Source organism: Pygoscelis adeliae, unplaced genomic scaffold, assembly GCF_000699105.1.
Source record: "Pygoscelis adeliae isolate BGI_AS28 unplaced genomic scaffold, ASM69910v1 Scaffold223, whole genome shotgun sequence".
NCBI lineage: Eukaryota > Metazoa > Chordata > Aves > Sphenisciformes > Spheniscidae > Pygoscelis > Pygoscelis adeliae.
This window is the reverse complement of record NW_008824543.1, coordinates 1,674,247-1,689,906: the sequence shown is the minus strand read 5'-3', so window position 1 is coordinate 1,689,906 and position 15,660 is coordinate 1,674,247. Positions and strand designations below refer to the sequence as shown.

Below are 15,660 nucleotides of genomic sequence, written 5' to 3'. Positions count from 1 at the left end.
CCGGCGCCCTGCCCCTCCCCGGCCGCCTCAGGGCGCGGGGCGGCGCGGAACCTTCCCCGCCGGGGCCCGGGTAGAGAGGGAGGAAAACCCTACGAGTTCCGCAGAGGGAAACGGGGAGCGAGGTCCTCGCCTTAAAGCGTGGGAACCGCGTACCTGCAGGGTGTGCGCCGCGGGGCTGCCCGTCCTGCCTGCCGGCTGGGTGCAGCGGCGTGCCTCGCACCGCTCCGAGCGTCCCCCTCGCTCCTCAGTAGCCGGGCACGGGGGCGCTTGTGGAGCGAGAGGCCGTACGTTGCCTTAGCAAAGCTCGGGGTTGTTGTGGGGTGCATCTGGCCGTCAGGTGAGTGCCTGCTCAGTGGTGCGATGCCTCGACGATTTTGGTTCTCTTGATGATAAGCAACAGTACTTAATGGCAAAAGTGTTTTTGCCGCTACCTTTTCTTCTGAAATCTCTCATTTCACCACTTTGGAGGAATGTAGTGCATATGTCTTACATTTTTTTGATTAGTAAGTGCAATGACTATATTTTTTAAGTAGTTACAGGTAATAAGCGCTCAGCTAGAAATACTTGACAATTCTAACTCTTAAATAGCTGCAGAAGATGCAAAAAGAAAAAGTAAACCTGCAAAATGAGTTGACCGACTTTGAAGAGCGTATAGAAGCAATGACATCGCATTTGAAAAACGTAAGACAGGAGTTCAGCTTCACTCAGGTAAATCGCTACCTCTAGCAGATCCATTTTATCAGACAGACTTGTAATCTGAGTATCTTTCTGCGGCTGGTATCCCTATATATTTTACCAGCTTTGTTAAAGACTTGTCAGGACTTTCACAGGAAACAAAAGTTAAACTATGTATCTCAGTGATACTATGTGATGGTCATTAAAAAGACCATCTAAAAATCAAATGACTGTACCTACAATAAAGTCAAGAAGGATGCATTTTAGAATTCTTTATGAATGGAGACTTTTGTAGACGATAAGAAAAACTTGGTCAAGGAGAATATCGGCATAAGGGAAAAACAAATTTATAATCTTTATAATGGTTAAGAGTTAATTGTGAAATGCCGGTGAAGAGTTAATTCATGGACATGAAAAATGAAGTGAGATGGTTAAGGTCCAAGTCTTCTCTTACACTCTGAGGTAATTGGCCAAAATGGGTGGTTTAAATTTCTAGAGTCCCGAGTCAAAGCTGCACACCTTTCAGGTAAAATATCCTAAGTGAAAAGGTCTTAAGAAACTTCCCTGCAGCTGAACATCTTCTTAATTTTTTTCGTGCTAGAGTCAAGTTTTAATCTGCACATAAAGAAAGAGACAGCACATACTAGTCTCTATTTAAGAGAAGCTTCTAGTAAGTAATAGATTTGTTATTATACAAGGAAGAAAACCCCTGTTAAATCACTTTTGTCGGACGGATTAGACAATACAGAGATACTGCTATAGGCCAGCCTGGTGGTGGTCTGTCTCTGCACAAAATGATAAAATTACTTCTTTTGCTGTGCCTCCTGAATCTGACGTAAAGCCACTGGTGATCAAGAGACTAAGATTTTGATTTTGAAAGATTAAGATTCTGAATCTTGGGTGAAATATCTTTGAATTGAGTTTTTAGGGCTATAAAAGGTTGGTCTGTGGATATCTGATACAATACAATATATATTAGAATACATATATTTGAGATACTAAAATCCAAACAATAAAGTTGCTCTGAAAATTTCTATATTTACATGACAAAATCATACCATCTCTGACTTGGGATTTGATTGTATGTAAAAAAAAAAAATAAATTTTTTTTGCTGATATATGCCTCTTGTTTATTGTAAAATGCTGAACTGTATTATTCTCTAGTCTCTTTACAGAGCCAGAGAGAATGAAATTGAAACTGAACAACACTTTAAAGCCCTTGCTGAGAGAGAACGTGGACGTCTCAAAAGTGACATTAAACGACTGGAAGATGAGATAGTTTCCTTAAGAGAAAAGAAAAACAGTCAAGAAGTAAGGCTTAAAATTTTTGTAAGAGAACACCCATATTGCAGTTAGATTTTATGACTTGTCCTCACTTGCATTTACAGAAATAATAGTACAAGTCAAGAATAGCTAATTATAATTAAATCTTATAAACTATAATAAGTGTTCTGGATGTGCTTTCCCTGTGTAGGCAAGTAGAGTGACACTGAGGATCTCCTTCCATAGACCTGTCAAGACTTAGCAAATATTAACCTGATATTGAAAGACTGCAGTTCTTAATGTTTTTAATGCCAGATACACAGCCACACATCCATATCACCATCTTGTTAATTCTTGCAGGTATTTTCTTTATGGTTTAAAAATTCAATTATTGGTGGCAAATCTTCTTCCCCACATAAAATAAACTTGGGGCATGATTTCGAGATCAAAAATTTGCTTTACATTAAAAAAAAAAGTAATCTAATGCTATCTAATCATAGGTGTTTTTCTGTTTAATGGAACTGTCTCTTTTTCTTTCTACAAATAATTTAAATTATGTTTGTTTATTTTTTTTATTTGCTTTCTTCCTTCTCACTAAGTCTGTTTGTAATCTCCAGTCTCTCAGAATGGGTAGCAGGATGAAGATATCCTTGCTATTCAGCTGGATGCAGATTCTCTCATAATTGTGTCAGGAAGTCTCTTCACAGTCATGTGGGGCCATTTGTAAATTGGTATGCAGGATAAGGATCTAAGAACTGGGCCTTAGCGTGTGGGGGAGAAACTTTACCCTATGATGCCTCAGATCAGTTTATTATGTGGAATAAATATCCTGCATATAGATATATCTTGCCAGAGGTTGACTTGTCTGTTTAAAGTTATTTGCATTTTAAGTTTGTGGTAACTTACTGTCTTGTTTCTTCTTTAAGACCAGGACTTGTATTAGCTATTCTCAAGTATAATACACAATTAACAAAAAAGAAAACTAGCAATTCTGTTGACAATAAGATGTATGTAAACTTGTTGCAGTAGCTTGGACTCGTTGTTTCAATTACTATTCAAAGAAAATATTAGACATCTAATATTAACCCTTTAATTTATCTCTAATTTTATTAGAATACTATAAATAAAACCACTAAGAAGTTGGAAAACTTAAAACAACAGATGAACTGTGATGAGGAAGTTCTGGAGAGCTGGATAAAGGAATCAAATCGTAAAGACACTGATGCTATCACAATCCAGAAGTATGCACAACAAGATGAAGGGAAACTAGGAGTAAGTAGAAATGACAGCAATTTTCAGAAACAAAACAGAGAACCATTTTAGCATTTGAAGACTTTGTTATGTTATCAAGTCAGGTAAGACGGAGACAAGATTTTGTACAACAGCACTTTAAAACTGGTTTCCACTTAACACAACCATGCAATTCCATATAAGGTTCATTTTAAAGGTCCGAGAGAACAGGTTTTACAAAAGGTGAAAGGCGTAATTGAAGACATTCATTTGTTTGTTCATCTGGGTAAAACTTAAGTTTGAGTTTTTCTGAGAAAGTGCACAAATGGATAATAAAGTCTAGAAAGCAGTGCCACTGAATTAAGAGAGGAGTTTGTTCAAAAATGCATGCCAAATATGCACCAATAGTGTAGATTTTCCTATTAGAGCTGAAATTGTTAATATTACTGAGAACAAAGTATAGCTATTTCAGTAAAGCTGCCTAGAATAATGAAAGAGGGTATAAATAGACACTGCAGTCACAAGTTCAGTCTTTATAAGGGTTAGTTCTCAAGTATAATATTAATTCAGAGATAAGTATCCCTGGTTAATATTCTCTTGAGCCTTTAAATACAGGGAGGAGAAAATAGATTTTTACTCATTAAATACTTAACCCAAAAACTTTAGCTTACACAAACAGTCTCACTTATATAACTTACGTTAGCAAGTCACACAGCATAGTAGGAAGAGTAAAGTGAAATAGCTGATGCTGAGGACACCAAGTACACATCTATACATGGTGGAGGGCTACTTTGGCCTAGCTCCAGTCTGGTTCCAAGGGCTGACAAGAGATTACGGCCTCTTGTATGACCAAAAATTTGGGAGGCTAGATTCTCAGTTTTTTTGTTCTCTAAAACACAATAAAATTGTGTTTTAGAGAATTTTGCCCCTAATCATAGCAGAGCTTTAAGAATTTATAAGACATTATATTTGTTTTCAAATACATTATATTTTCGTATCCTTTCATTTTAGGCATTAACCCTTCAAGTAGAAAAGTTGACCATGCAAGCAAATCAGAAGCGCAGAGCTCTTGATAATGAGCTTACAGAAACCATAACAGCTCAGGTTTGTGCTTAAGGTTCTTGAAGATATCTTGTTATATATGAAATTTTAAAAATCCGAAATCATTGGGGTGCTTTCTTTTAAACAGATAGAGCTTGACAGGACAGCTGAAGACTTTCGCAGGGTTCATCAGGAAAGGCAAGAAGTCATCAGGCAGTGGGAGAATGCAATACAACAGATGCAGAAGAGAGATCAACAGATCGACCATCATGCTTTGGTAAAACTGCTGCAACTGATCCATATCAGTATATCAGCCTACTTTTGTATCTATGATATTGATAAGAATTTTGCCATTCGTGCATAGAATGATCGGGTCTTCTAGATGTTCGGTATTCTCTTTGTGTTTACGTCTGTATTTTATTAAGGTGTTTCAAAGTTCAGGTATTACTGAAATGTATTCAGACTTTATTTTGAAAGCAGTATCTCTCAGTGTAAGTAATGGTGCTCTGCTTGATACTATGCAAGGTTTAACTTTCAATCTCAAGGTTGCTGGAAAATGCAAAGCATGCCAGTTTCAGTATTTTCTTTTCTCTGATCTAAGAAGCAACAAGATGGAGTGTTTCTTAAAGTGTAAGGACAGTGAACTGCAAGGAGGGGAGATTCTGTGACTGGGATGCAATATAAAAAAGAAAATGGAACATTTATTATTGAAGGAATTAGCGTTGCTACCTCTGTGAACAAATGCGTGACTAACATTTATGTCAGAATTAGGATAAATAATCACATGAAAGTTAAAAATTGGTCCTTAAGTACATTCTGCAAATGGAGAGAAGCAACAGCACTCTCCTAATCCAAAAAAGGTCCTGTTGAGCATTATGAGTTAGTATTAATTTCTAAAAGTTATAGTCTTCATTGGTTTTGTCAGTGTCTTATGCACAGATGATACAATGGCAAGAGGTACAAATAAAGTATATTTTATCCTGACTTTGTCAGAATAAGTGTGAACTCCTCAGAAGGTTCTGCAGGGCAATAAAACAGATGCACCAGAAAAAGCCTGAAGGATCAGTGTAGAGAAAAACTTTATAAATGTGGATTCCAAAGTAGCAATGGCTTTTTTTGGAGGGGGTGGGTGCAGCAGCATAATTACATGTACAGGAAGGCTCTACCTAAATCCTTAGCTCTGCTAGTATTTTTTCCTGCTGAAAGAGTATCAGCTTTGTTATGTTGCCCATATGAGTATTAAGTATACCCTGAGCAGAAACATGGTTTAAACAGGCTTAAGATATAACACTAAAAAAAAGATAATAATAGAAAATGACAAGCCGGAAGAAATACTACCAAACAGAAAATATAATGGTCTAATTTAGCAGAAATATTTTGGATTTTATAGTATTTCAGGTCAGATGATTTCCTGCAAAGAACAAACAACAAACAGATATTAAAAAAAAACCCAAAACCCTAACAACAACAAAAAAACCCAGCTCTGGCCAACCTTCCATATATTAGTAGTCCATAGAATAGCCCTACTGATGCTTTTGTGGACAGACTTTTTTTTAACATTAGAACTACAATATAATTTTCCCAGTAGCTAATCTTTTACTTAACCTTTCAAAATATACAATTTTCACTGAATACCTCTAAATCTGTCAGCTAAAGTAAGCATTACTACTGTTGGTAATTTTCCTCTTGCATTTCCTCCATTTCAAGTCTATCTGAAGTTTTGTTCACATAGCTTTTTTTTTCCCTATTCAATCAATCAAAAATTATTTTTATTTCATACAAGTTTATTGTGTCATGTTTTTTTGAAATTATTGGAATATTTTGGAAGTTTCCAATCCAAAACAATTGTAGTATTTGGTGTGGTGATGTATTAGTGGAATAAACTAATTTAAGAATGATGTGATAACTGGCCTGTCTCATGCAAGGAGTAGTCTTAACAGCAATCTATCTTCTTATTAATCTAATACATCTTAACTAATGCAAGCAAATCGAAAACGTTTTTATTCTGATAGCTAATAACAGACATAAAACAGGAGATCAGAAAGAAAGAAATTGTGCTGAAAGAGAAGACTTCCTTTTTGGTAAATGAAACTCTTAATAATATGGAATATGAAAAGAAAATTTCTTCGGCTGAACGGGAAGCTACCAGCCTGCGAAATGAATATCAAACTCAGGATACTTACAGAGTTCAGCTGCAGGATGAGGTAAGTATGACCAAACAGTTCAGAAAAACAGACTGAAACTGTAACTTTTAACTCTAAGTGTTGACTAGATGGAAGAAATACAGGAATAGCATTTGCTTTTCTCTGTTTTTATACTAGACTTTTAATAATTCAACAAAATGTCTGCTCTTCTCAGTCTAGTCATGATTATTGGGATCTGAACCCTCAACTTAATCCTTTCATTGATAGTGGTGAAGAGATTAGCTTGTATGCTCTGCTGTGTTGGTATAAAATGGATGAATTTTCTCTTAAATGGTGTAACACTATTAAATGCTTCAGAAGGAGGTGTGTCTTGCCTTTAGCATACGTAGACTGCAGTATTGTATAAAAATGAGAGAGATCATCTCCAGATTCCAAAAAAATTCCTATCCGGTGCTCTCAAGTGAGTGGTGATGGCCCTTCTACTCAGGGTAAAATTCTTGAGGGGGAAAAAATACCCAAACACTTTCACATGGATTTCTAATCAAGAGGCAGTAGAATAGGGCTGCTCGATGCTGTCCATACTTACCTGTTACTTATATTTAATTAGCACTTAAAGCTAGGAATGAGCTGCATTGCTTAATTACTTAAATGCCTGTAGAAGTATTTCTAAGAGGTAATTCAAGTCTCATGGCTCTGTTGAGAAGGGATACACTTGTATTACCTGAGTAAGTTTTCTCTTAACAAGAAAATGGTAACACTGGGCTACTCAGCAAGCTTGGTGGTTTTAAAAAAAACCAAACAAACCCGCTGCATCTGCTGTTGCCTTAACTTTGGATAGGTTTTCTGTAGCAGGTGGTTCATAAGCTGATACCTTAATTAAACTGTAGGTAGCTCAATCAAGGTGTAGGCTATTAGATTATCCTACAATTCATGCAAACTTGAGGGTTCACAGAATTGGTAGGTTTTCATCTCTAAGCTGTGAGATTCTTGTTTGACGTTTTTCACAACTAATACTACGTAATGGGATAATGAGAACAGCTTCCCGTTATTAGGTGTTAGAACATCTGTGGCATGCAAGTAAGAAACAAGGAAAGAAACAGACTTACAGTTCAACTGTCAACTTGTGACATCCCAGTTTCTCATTCTGGTACAGAGAGAGACCTGCTATATATACCCTTGCTCAGGTTTCTTCATCTGTGAAAGTAAAGACAATTACACTTACGCTGTTAAGTGATACTGTGAAGACTAATGAGCTACTGATTGTAAAGTATTCGTATCCTGTTTAATGAGTGTATGCTGTGATGGTTGTTTTTACCAAATTAAATGTCTGTGTTCCCTTATCTTAATCAGAGTAATTTTATGTACCCAACAAAGTTTTTGAATTAGAAATATTTAGTAGATACATAAGGGTATCCATGTTCACAAAGAACGTCATCAAAGTCAGCTGTGCTCTATAAAACCATGGTTCCACTTACACAGATGCTGTTGGACAAGAATTGCAGCCCACAGCACCTTCATAATTCATTCTGTATTCTTAATTATTAAGTATTTTGTCCCAGTATTCAGATTATGTAAATTAGTCTATTGAGTTTACTAGCTGTGCCAATTTACAGCGCCTCAGAATTTGCAGCACTTCTCATTTGGAAAACACTGTTAAAAAGAAACTGAATACTTTTCAATAAATAGGTCCCTTACAATTTTAAATATCCTAACATGTACCAAAGTAAATAAGAGCTCGATTGCTCCATTTTGTAATTTATTAGCTGGATGCTTTGAAATCCACTGTGGACAGAACTGCTTCTGATCTAGAGTCCTTGAGAACACAAGTAACCAATCTGAAGAAAGAAATTCAGAAAAAACAAGCCAGGTAAGAAACAGACCTTTAAAAGTATAATTTGTAAGGATTAGTAATATAATCAAATCCTTGAGCTAGCAAAGAACCTTAAATAATGTTGATTATTAAAGCCTCCATTTTCTGGTTACTTCGTGTCCTGCATAGTTTCTGGCACTGGGCAATTTCGGAAATACTCCTGGTAATCCTTGTTTTTAAAGGGCATGAAAAAATCAGTTAGGGCCTTGGTTATCATAGGTTAGTTTAGCCTGCTTTATTAGGCAACTGCTCAGTAAGGTATGCTGCTTGGTTTTGGCAGTGTTATATATGCAACATACATTTAACTTGTTAAATCATGTAATTTTAGATTAAGCTTTCTTAAAGAAAAAAATGCAAGTCTTTCCAATAAGCTGAAGCTTGTGACTGAGGAGACACTCAGTTCAGAAGACAAAGCTTTGAGGATGGAAGAAATACTAAAGGAAGAAGAAAAAATAGTCAAGGTAAAATGTTTTTCATGGTTTCTGCAAATGAGGATTCATTTGAATTTGCAACCTCTATCTAGGACAAATATTTATGGATTAAAATGGGATGTAAGTATTAATATGACATGTAGCTATTTCATCAAATGAAGTAATGTGCATGTAGATACGTCAGTATCTGTGTTGGGAAAACTCTGGAGGAAAATAAGTGGTCCTAGTAATTCAGAAGATGGTTGTCCCCATATATTAACATAGGATAGTGGAACTGTCATTGTACAGATCAGATACAAAACCGGTATTCTGACTGCATCAGTGTAGAATCATAGAATAGTTTGGGTTGGAAGGGACCTCTAAAGGTCACCTAGTCCAACCCCCCTGCCATGGGCAGGGACATCTTCAACTAGATCAGGTTGCTCAGAGCCCCGTCCAACCTGACCTTGAATGTTTCCAGGGATGGGGCATCCACCACCTCTCTGGGCAACCTGTGCCAGTGTTTCACCACCCTCAGCGTAAAAAGTTTCTTCCTTATATCTAGTCTCAATCTACCCCCCTTTAGTTTAAAGCCATTCCCCCTTGTCCTGTCGCAAGAGGCCCTGCTAAAAAGTTTGCTGCCATCTTTCTTATAAGCCCCCTTTAAGTACTGATAGGCTGCAAGAAGGTCTCCCCGAAGCCTTCTCTTCTCTAGGCTGAACAACCCCAACTCTTTCAGCCTTTCTTCATAGGAGAGGTGTTCCATCCCCCTGATCATTTTCATGGCCCTCTTCTGGACCCGCCCCAACAGGTGCACATCTTTCTTATGCTGAGTGTACTGCACAGGGCATTTATCTCTGACATCAGCTAAAAGCTACTTACAACTTCTTGGCTAGATTGAAATAAAAGTTATTTACTGGAATGTGGCAAGTTTTATTATATAGTAATATTTTGCTTCTGCTTTGTAACAATACTGAAAAATTTCAACATCTTGTATTTTGCTTAGCTCTTTTGGGAGTTTATGTCTCTAAACATTGTTTTATGGGCTGCTGAGGAGCAAGGGTCCTTGAACTTTTGTCAGTTTCCCATCAATAAGGTTGTTAAAGAGTGAGAATCTTGTCAGGATGACTTTTCAGTAACATTACCACTGAAAACTTTTTGGCTTTAGTAAAACACCACCAAAACTTATAAACGTGCAAAGAGCTATGCTTTTGGCAAACTGGGATTAAAAAAGATCTTGAAATCTTTTAATCAGATTTGGCTGGCCTAGTCTCCTCTTCATTATTTTAATTCTACTATGTGATACTCTGATACATCTAACTTGTTGTGGACTGTTAAATAATTACTGGCTCACTTTAGATTTCATTTTCACGATGCATAAAGATTTTGATCTGGGAAATGGCATGTACAAGCTGTAATATGGTGACTTTTTTTAACATCTCTAATAATACTTTAATTCAAAACCCACTTCTTATGTTGCAAATTAAGTATAGGAATAAAAATATCCTAATTCATTATCATCTGATGAACTGCAAAGGGCTTTTGAATAAATGCAATGTTGTAATGCAATCATCTGAACTTTCCTGCTTTTCAGAAAAATGTTTCTACTGTTTTGTCATTTTGCTGCTAATTCTCTTGAAGTGTTTTACTGCTTAGCTTCTGACTGAACTTAATACAAATATTTTTTTACATTTTGCTGGACAATTGAGTGTTGGATATGCTGAAGCTTTCTTTACTGTAAAATGACCAGGTTAAATTAATGTGACAGGAGGTGTTCCCACACAAGTGACAACAAAGCTGTATCTGTGCATACCACTGTATACTTTTTTTTTCTTTCCTATTTTGTGTTTCCTGTAGCATGTATGTGAAATAATCCCTTGCAGTAGATTGGGTGTTATTTTTCAAACTTTTTAACTCCACAGGCATTAACTGTACATTTTAAATATACATACAGAAACTAGAGAGGGGATGTCTGTCTTTTATAGAGTTTCTTAAATTACAGGCCTTCCTTACTGTTTTGGTTTTTCAGATAATTTGAAAACAAGTTGTAATGATATAACATTTCATTAAAATGAAACCCTTATTTGCTTCCCCTTAAGACTGTTACCAGGGTGGCTAAACCATTAGCAGGGTTTCTTTACTTGCATCTCTGGCGGATAACCTAAGATGACATTGAGCTTGGCAGCTCCACAGCTTCAGGGTAATATTTTAACTAGGATGAACTGTTCCTGAACAATGTCTGTAATGTATTAGTCAGAAGCATGCTTTCCATCACCATTAGACACACATGGCTATTTGCTGCATCTATTAATTTACTGTGAAGAGATATTTACAGGAACAATGTGGATGAAATGTCACCATTTTGCGCTTTAGTTCTGTGATACTTCTCCCTCTTCAATCTGTGGCAAAACACTGTTGCACCGTGAAGCTTATTGAATATCTTATCTCTATTAGCAACCTCACTTAAAGGGAGAGAAATAATTCCTATTAAATAAATGAATTTAGATATGCAAGAAAGACTACGAAATAAAGGTCAAATCATCATCCAGTTTTAGTAGACGAATTCATCATTGCCATTAGCTTCAGAAATACAGCTCAGAATTGGGCACGTGCATAAAAACAGTGTACTTCTGAAATTAAATTCCTTTGTTCAGGCATGATCCAAAGCCCACCGACATCAGTGTAAAATGCTACAGCCCATAACGATTTCATGTTAAACTTACACCTGCTTTTTACTTCCTGAGTTTTGGATTTGGAATTGCCCTTACAGCAAGTTCAACTACAACAAAATTCTGTTTGGTAGAATGTGATTATGAGCTCTTAAAGGAGTTACTTTTGCTGTTATTAAAGCCAGCAAGATGGTTTACAAGCAAATTTCACAATGTATACATATAAAATCAAGAATAAGCACACTTTTAATCAGTGTAGGAAAGTGAATTCTAAGGTGTTTGCTATATTAATTTAAAAGTGCATCTTCAAACTCTGTACCAGACTTGAGCTAAATGTAAATGAGTCTTTGGGAACAGGATTGTGATGCCACATCACTTGTTTTAGGGAGCTACCTTACAGGAAACTAGCATGCCTGAGCCTTGGAAGGTCTTTGGTTATTTGGGTGGGGGGATGGAAGGAGGGAGGGAAAGAATAAAGTTGCCTTCCTTGTTAAGGTTATAAAAAGAAAATAATCGCAATTTTGTTTGTTTTCAGTACGTTCCAGGGTACCTGAAATGTTCAGCGTTGTCTTACTGTAACAGACCCTACTAAAACCTCATTTCCTGCACTGATTTGGGTGTTAATACAACTTACCTCTGAGAATAAGGGAGTGATTTTAAAATGTGTAATTAGTTTTTCAAACAAAATTATTCCAACTTATATAAACACACATATGTACATACATGTGCATACACACACAGTTAAAAGTTTTAATAAACTATTGAAAAGCTTTGTATTATATTTCTCCAACTATTAACATATACTGGAAGCAACAAGGAGGGTTTTTTGAAAGGATGACAGGAATTTAGTTTTCTGAAAGGCTGAAAAGAGTAGCATTCCCATAATGGAAGAAAAAGTCATGTAATAGTAGGGTAGGATCCAAGTTTAAAAAAAAAAAATTACTTTAATCAATGCCTTTTCTTGCCAACCATTCTGAAGACCTATGAAATTCCATGTTCATATTAACAGATATAGTATTGAAATTTTTTATTCTTCCTATATATGATTAATAAAGGCAAGGAATTCCTCAGAAATTACTTCTGATGTGATTAATTATTTCTTACTACTTAATGATTAATTTGTCACCAGGAAAAAGAAACGGAAACGAACCAGTTAAAAGAACTACTTTTCAAGAAGACTCAAGAGTTAAAGGTGCAGAAGGATAAGGAGAAGTGTGTTCTAGCGGAAATTGAGGGAAGTCGAACATCACTTAAAAATCTTAAGTCTCGACTGCACAGACTTGATGCAGATGCATTAAAACAGCAAGAATTAATATATAACCAGGTAAAATGTTAACGTACTTTCATACTATGATTGTTTCTTGGGTCTAATGAGAGTAAATTCCTTGAGTTCTGTAATCTTTGTCAACGTCTTACCATTTTGGAAATGTCATGTGGTATAATTTGAAGTCTGAATTTATTTCAGTCTCTAGATGTATGGATAAAATGGAAGTAACTGAAACTTGCTATAGTATCACCTACTTTATGCACTTGTGTATTTCATTATTTTTTGGATCTGCTGCTTCTCCCACTAATTTCTCAAATCAGTTCTTTACTTTGATCCCTCTGAACCACAGACACCTTAGGGTAAATTTTTAAAGCAATACAAGAGGAACATGCCAAAATCCTGTTATTTACTAATTGGATTTTGTGCATATTTCCTACGCACCACTTTGAAAATTTGCTCTTTTATATCAGCATCCACTGGTAACAGCAAGATGGCAACTCCACTGTAAGCCTCCCTACAGCAGACTGTGCTGAGTATGCTTTGTTACTCTTCTAGAAGATTACTCCTGAACCGTCACTGCACATCAGTCATCTAAGAATATTTTGCTAATGAGGTCTATAAGCCATAAATTATTATAAAAACAATAGCTTAATTGGGTGACTGTCCTAAAGCCAACATTTAGATCCAAGTTTATATCCAGTGTTTTAGCTTTATTGGAAGGCTATAATTGCTTATCTCATATTACTAATTCTCTTAAAAATTATTTTAACAGGATTTTTATATTCAGCAAGTACAGAAACGGCTGTCACGGTTAGAAGGAGAGGTTAATGCAGATGAAAAACAAGTTTTGGAAGCAAAAGTTGCTGAACTTAAGAAAACCTTAGAAGAAAAGAAAAATGCATATGATGTTTTACATGCGCAGCACAAGAAACTTCAGGTAACTTCCTTAGAACATCAGGTTGACTGTGTAACATCTAGAAACCTCAGTGAATTAAGTAGATTGGGTCTTATTAATTAATGACTTGGTAGTAGATTAAAAGATATCTGAACTTTGTGTAACCCATGTAGAAAACTTCATGTTCCCTATACCTTCCAGAAAAATAGGTCATTACTGCACAACTGAGACACCTTAGCAGGAAGACAAGCATTGAAATGTTGGAAAGGCAAGCTTAGCTTTCATTTCAGGATGTGACTGACTGCTTGCAAATGTCTGAGTTTATCGTTAGGACCATGTCGAAATAGGAGAATGTTATTCTGTGATGCTGCTACTACTTTTATATTTTTCATAAAATAAGTACAGCTGCATTTAAAATTGTACACAGTAACATTACTGAATTGAAGAGACAGTATTTGAGTTAGTTGACCCCATCCTGATAGGTAATTCAGAAATACTATTTTTATATCTTTATGCCCATGTGAGAATTTTGCATATAGGTGCTTGTTCTCTGGTTTTCCACTATCCAGTGACCATCGTTAATTCTCTAAAAATGCATTTAACCTTTCTTGTAGATATGAACCAGTCAGTTATTCTGTTGCCAAGTTATCATTTCTTTTTATAAGAAATGTATTTGTTTATTCATCAGATACATTTTAGCACATTTAGAAACCTCTCTTCAAAGAGAAACCATACAAAGACAAAAGTCACATTTTTAATAAAACAGTGCAACTGGTTTCTCAAAGTTAAGATAGTTAAGAAAAAATTTGATTGACTTAGTGAGGGGAAGAAACTGCTTATAGGAGAGCCCTTTAACTGGAGATCCATGCAATAACACGATTTAATGTTGGGCAACTGGTGCCCACACTTCAGTTTTGAGGAGAAGCAAAATTTGAGCAGTGGGTATCATCGAACATTGAAAGACACCCCCAGGATTTTATTCATACTCTGGAGTATTATCAAAGACAGATGGTTTTATGAAGATGAACTACAAATATCAAAGTCATGGTCAGACACGCCAGGAGATTTTTTTTATCTAGACCAAAATACATGATTATATTAGAATTGCCTTATTGGCTGAAAGGTCTATATTGTATAAATAACAATTACTACACTCCAAATAAAACAAGCAATGACATTAATGCTGTAACAGCACTCTGCATGAGGACTGCAATGCTTTAGGCACTGTTTGCAGAGCAGCATGTGGACACAAGATGATGATGGTTCCTGGTTCCAGGACTGAAAAATATCTCATTTAAAATTAACTGGTAGCTTGTGTTGGAACCTACATTCATTGAAATAAATTAAATATAACTTATTTGGAAACAGAGTGATGTCCATTTCATCAAGAGAGCAATGGATAAGACAGGAGAAGAAACAAGTGGTATGATGATCAAGATAAATGAACTCACTCTTTTCAATGAGAGATCAGATCAGGAGTTAAAAAAAGCTAAAGCCGTTAAGCAGGTACAGTATTTTTTTGCAACTTTACTAATACAGGACACATTTGTTTTTTAAAACACATGAACTCATGACTTGATCTGAAGGCTGTTGTCTGCCTCCCACAGTGCTACATCATTATATCCATAAGAACCCTCTTTGTAGTTCTTGACTTACACCTTCCTTCCCAAACTTTGAAGTAATTTTCATCACTGTTATCTTACTAGGCAAAGTGTTGCTTCTCCTCTGTATACAGCATAAAGTTTGTTTGGGTTATCAATTTAATCACACATTACTTACTTATACCACAATATCCATCTGGTCAGTGTTTTGGGGTTTTTTTGAGAAACAATTGCCTTTAAAATAGAAAATGTATTTACTGTTCAAGGATGTCTTTACCTAGCACTGAATTTTTATTCTCAATCTGTGATGCCAACTAATAAATTTGGTTCAGTTTTTTGTTATTAAATTGTGAGATTTTTTCCAGCAGACGGTTTGGATCTATCTATATTCCAATTTAAGGAATTAGAAATAAAATGGAAGTTGCCCTCCCCATATTTTGATAAACAGAAAAAAAATAGTTCCCAATCCTCTAATTACTGCATGTTTTTTCCCGCAATAAGCTCTAGCCTTCCTAAAAGAAGCACTAAGGTAGTAGAACAATACAGGGTCTAAGTAGCAGGGGGAAGAGCTATCGACTTAACTGGTGCACTTGCT

At 35.9% G+C, this 15,660-nt stretch overlaps 1 protein-coding gene across 1 annotated transcript in view; it reads left to right on the top strand.

Moving 5' to 3' along the window:
• Positions 1-15,660, top strand: part of CCDC39 (coiled-coil domain containing 39) — a 24,566-nt gene that overhangs the window by 986 nt on the left and 7,920 nt on the right. Inside the window, exons 2-12 of the mRNA XM_009321736.1 lie at positions 589-708; positions 1,840-1,986; positions 3,052-3,210; positions 4,180-4,272; positions 4,358-4,486; positions 6,222-6,413; positions 8,117-8,220; positions 8,552-8,684; positions 12,432-12,626; positions 13,342-13,506; positions 14,833-14,970. Of these exons, the coding sequence (XP_009320011.1) occupies positions 589-708; positions 1,840-1,986; positions 3,052-3,210; positions 4,180-4,272; positions 4,358-4,486; positions 6,222-6,413; positions 8,117-8,220; positions 8,552-8,684; positions 12,432-12,626; positions 13,342-13,506; positions 14,833-14,970 (1,575 nt within the window). The remainder of the gene's footprint in view (positions 1-588; positions 709-1,839; positions 1,987-3,051; positions 3,211-4,179; positions 4,273-4,357; positions 4,487-6,221; positions 6,414-8,116; positions 8,221-8,551; positions 8,685-12,431; positions 12,627-13,341; positions 13,507-14,832; positions 14,971-15,660) is intronic.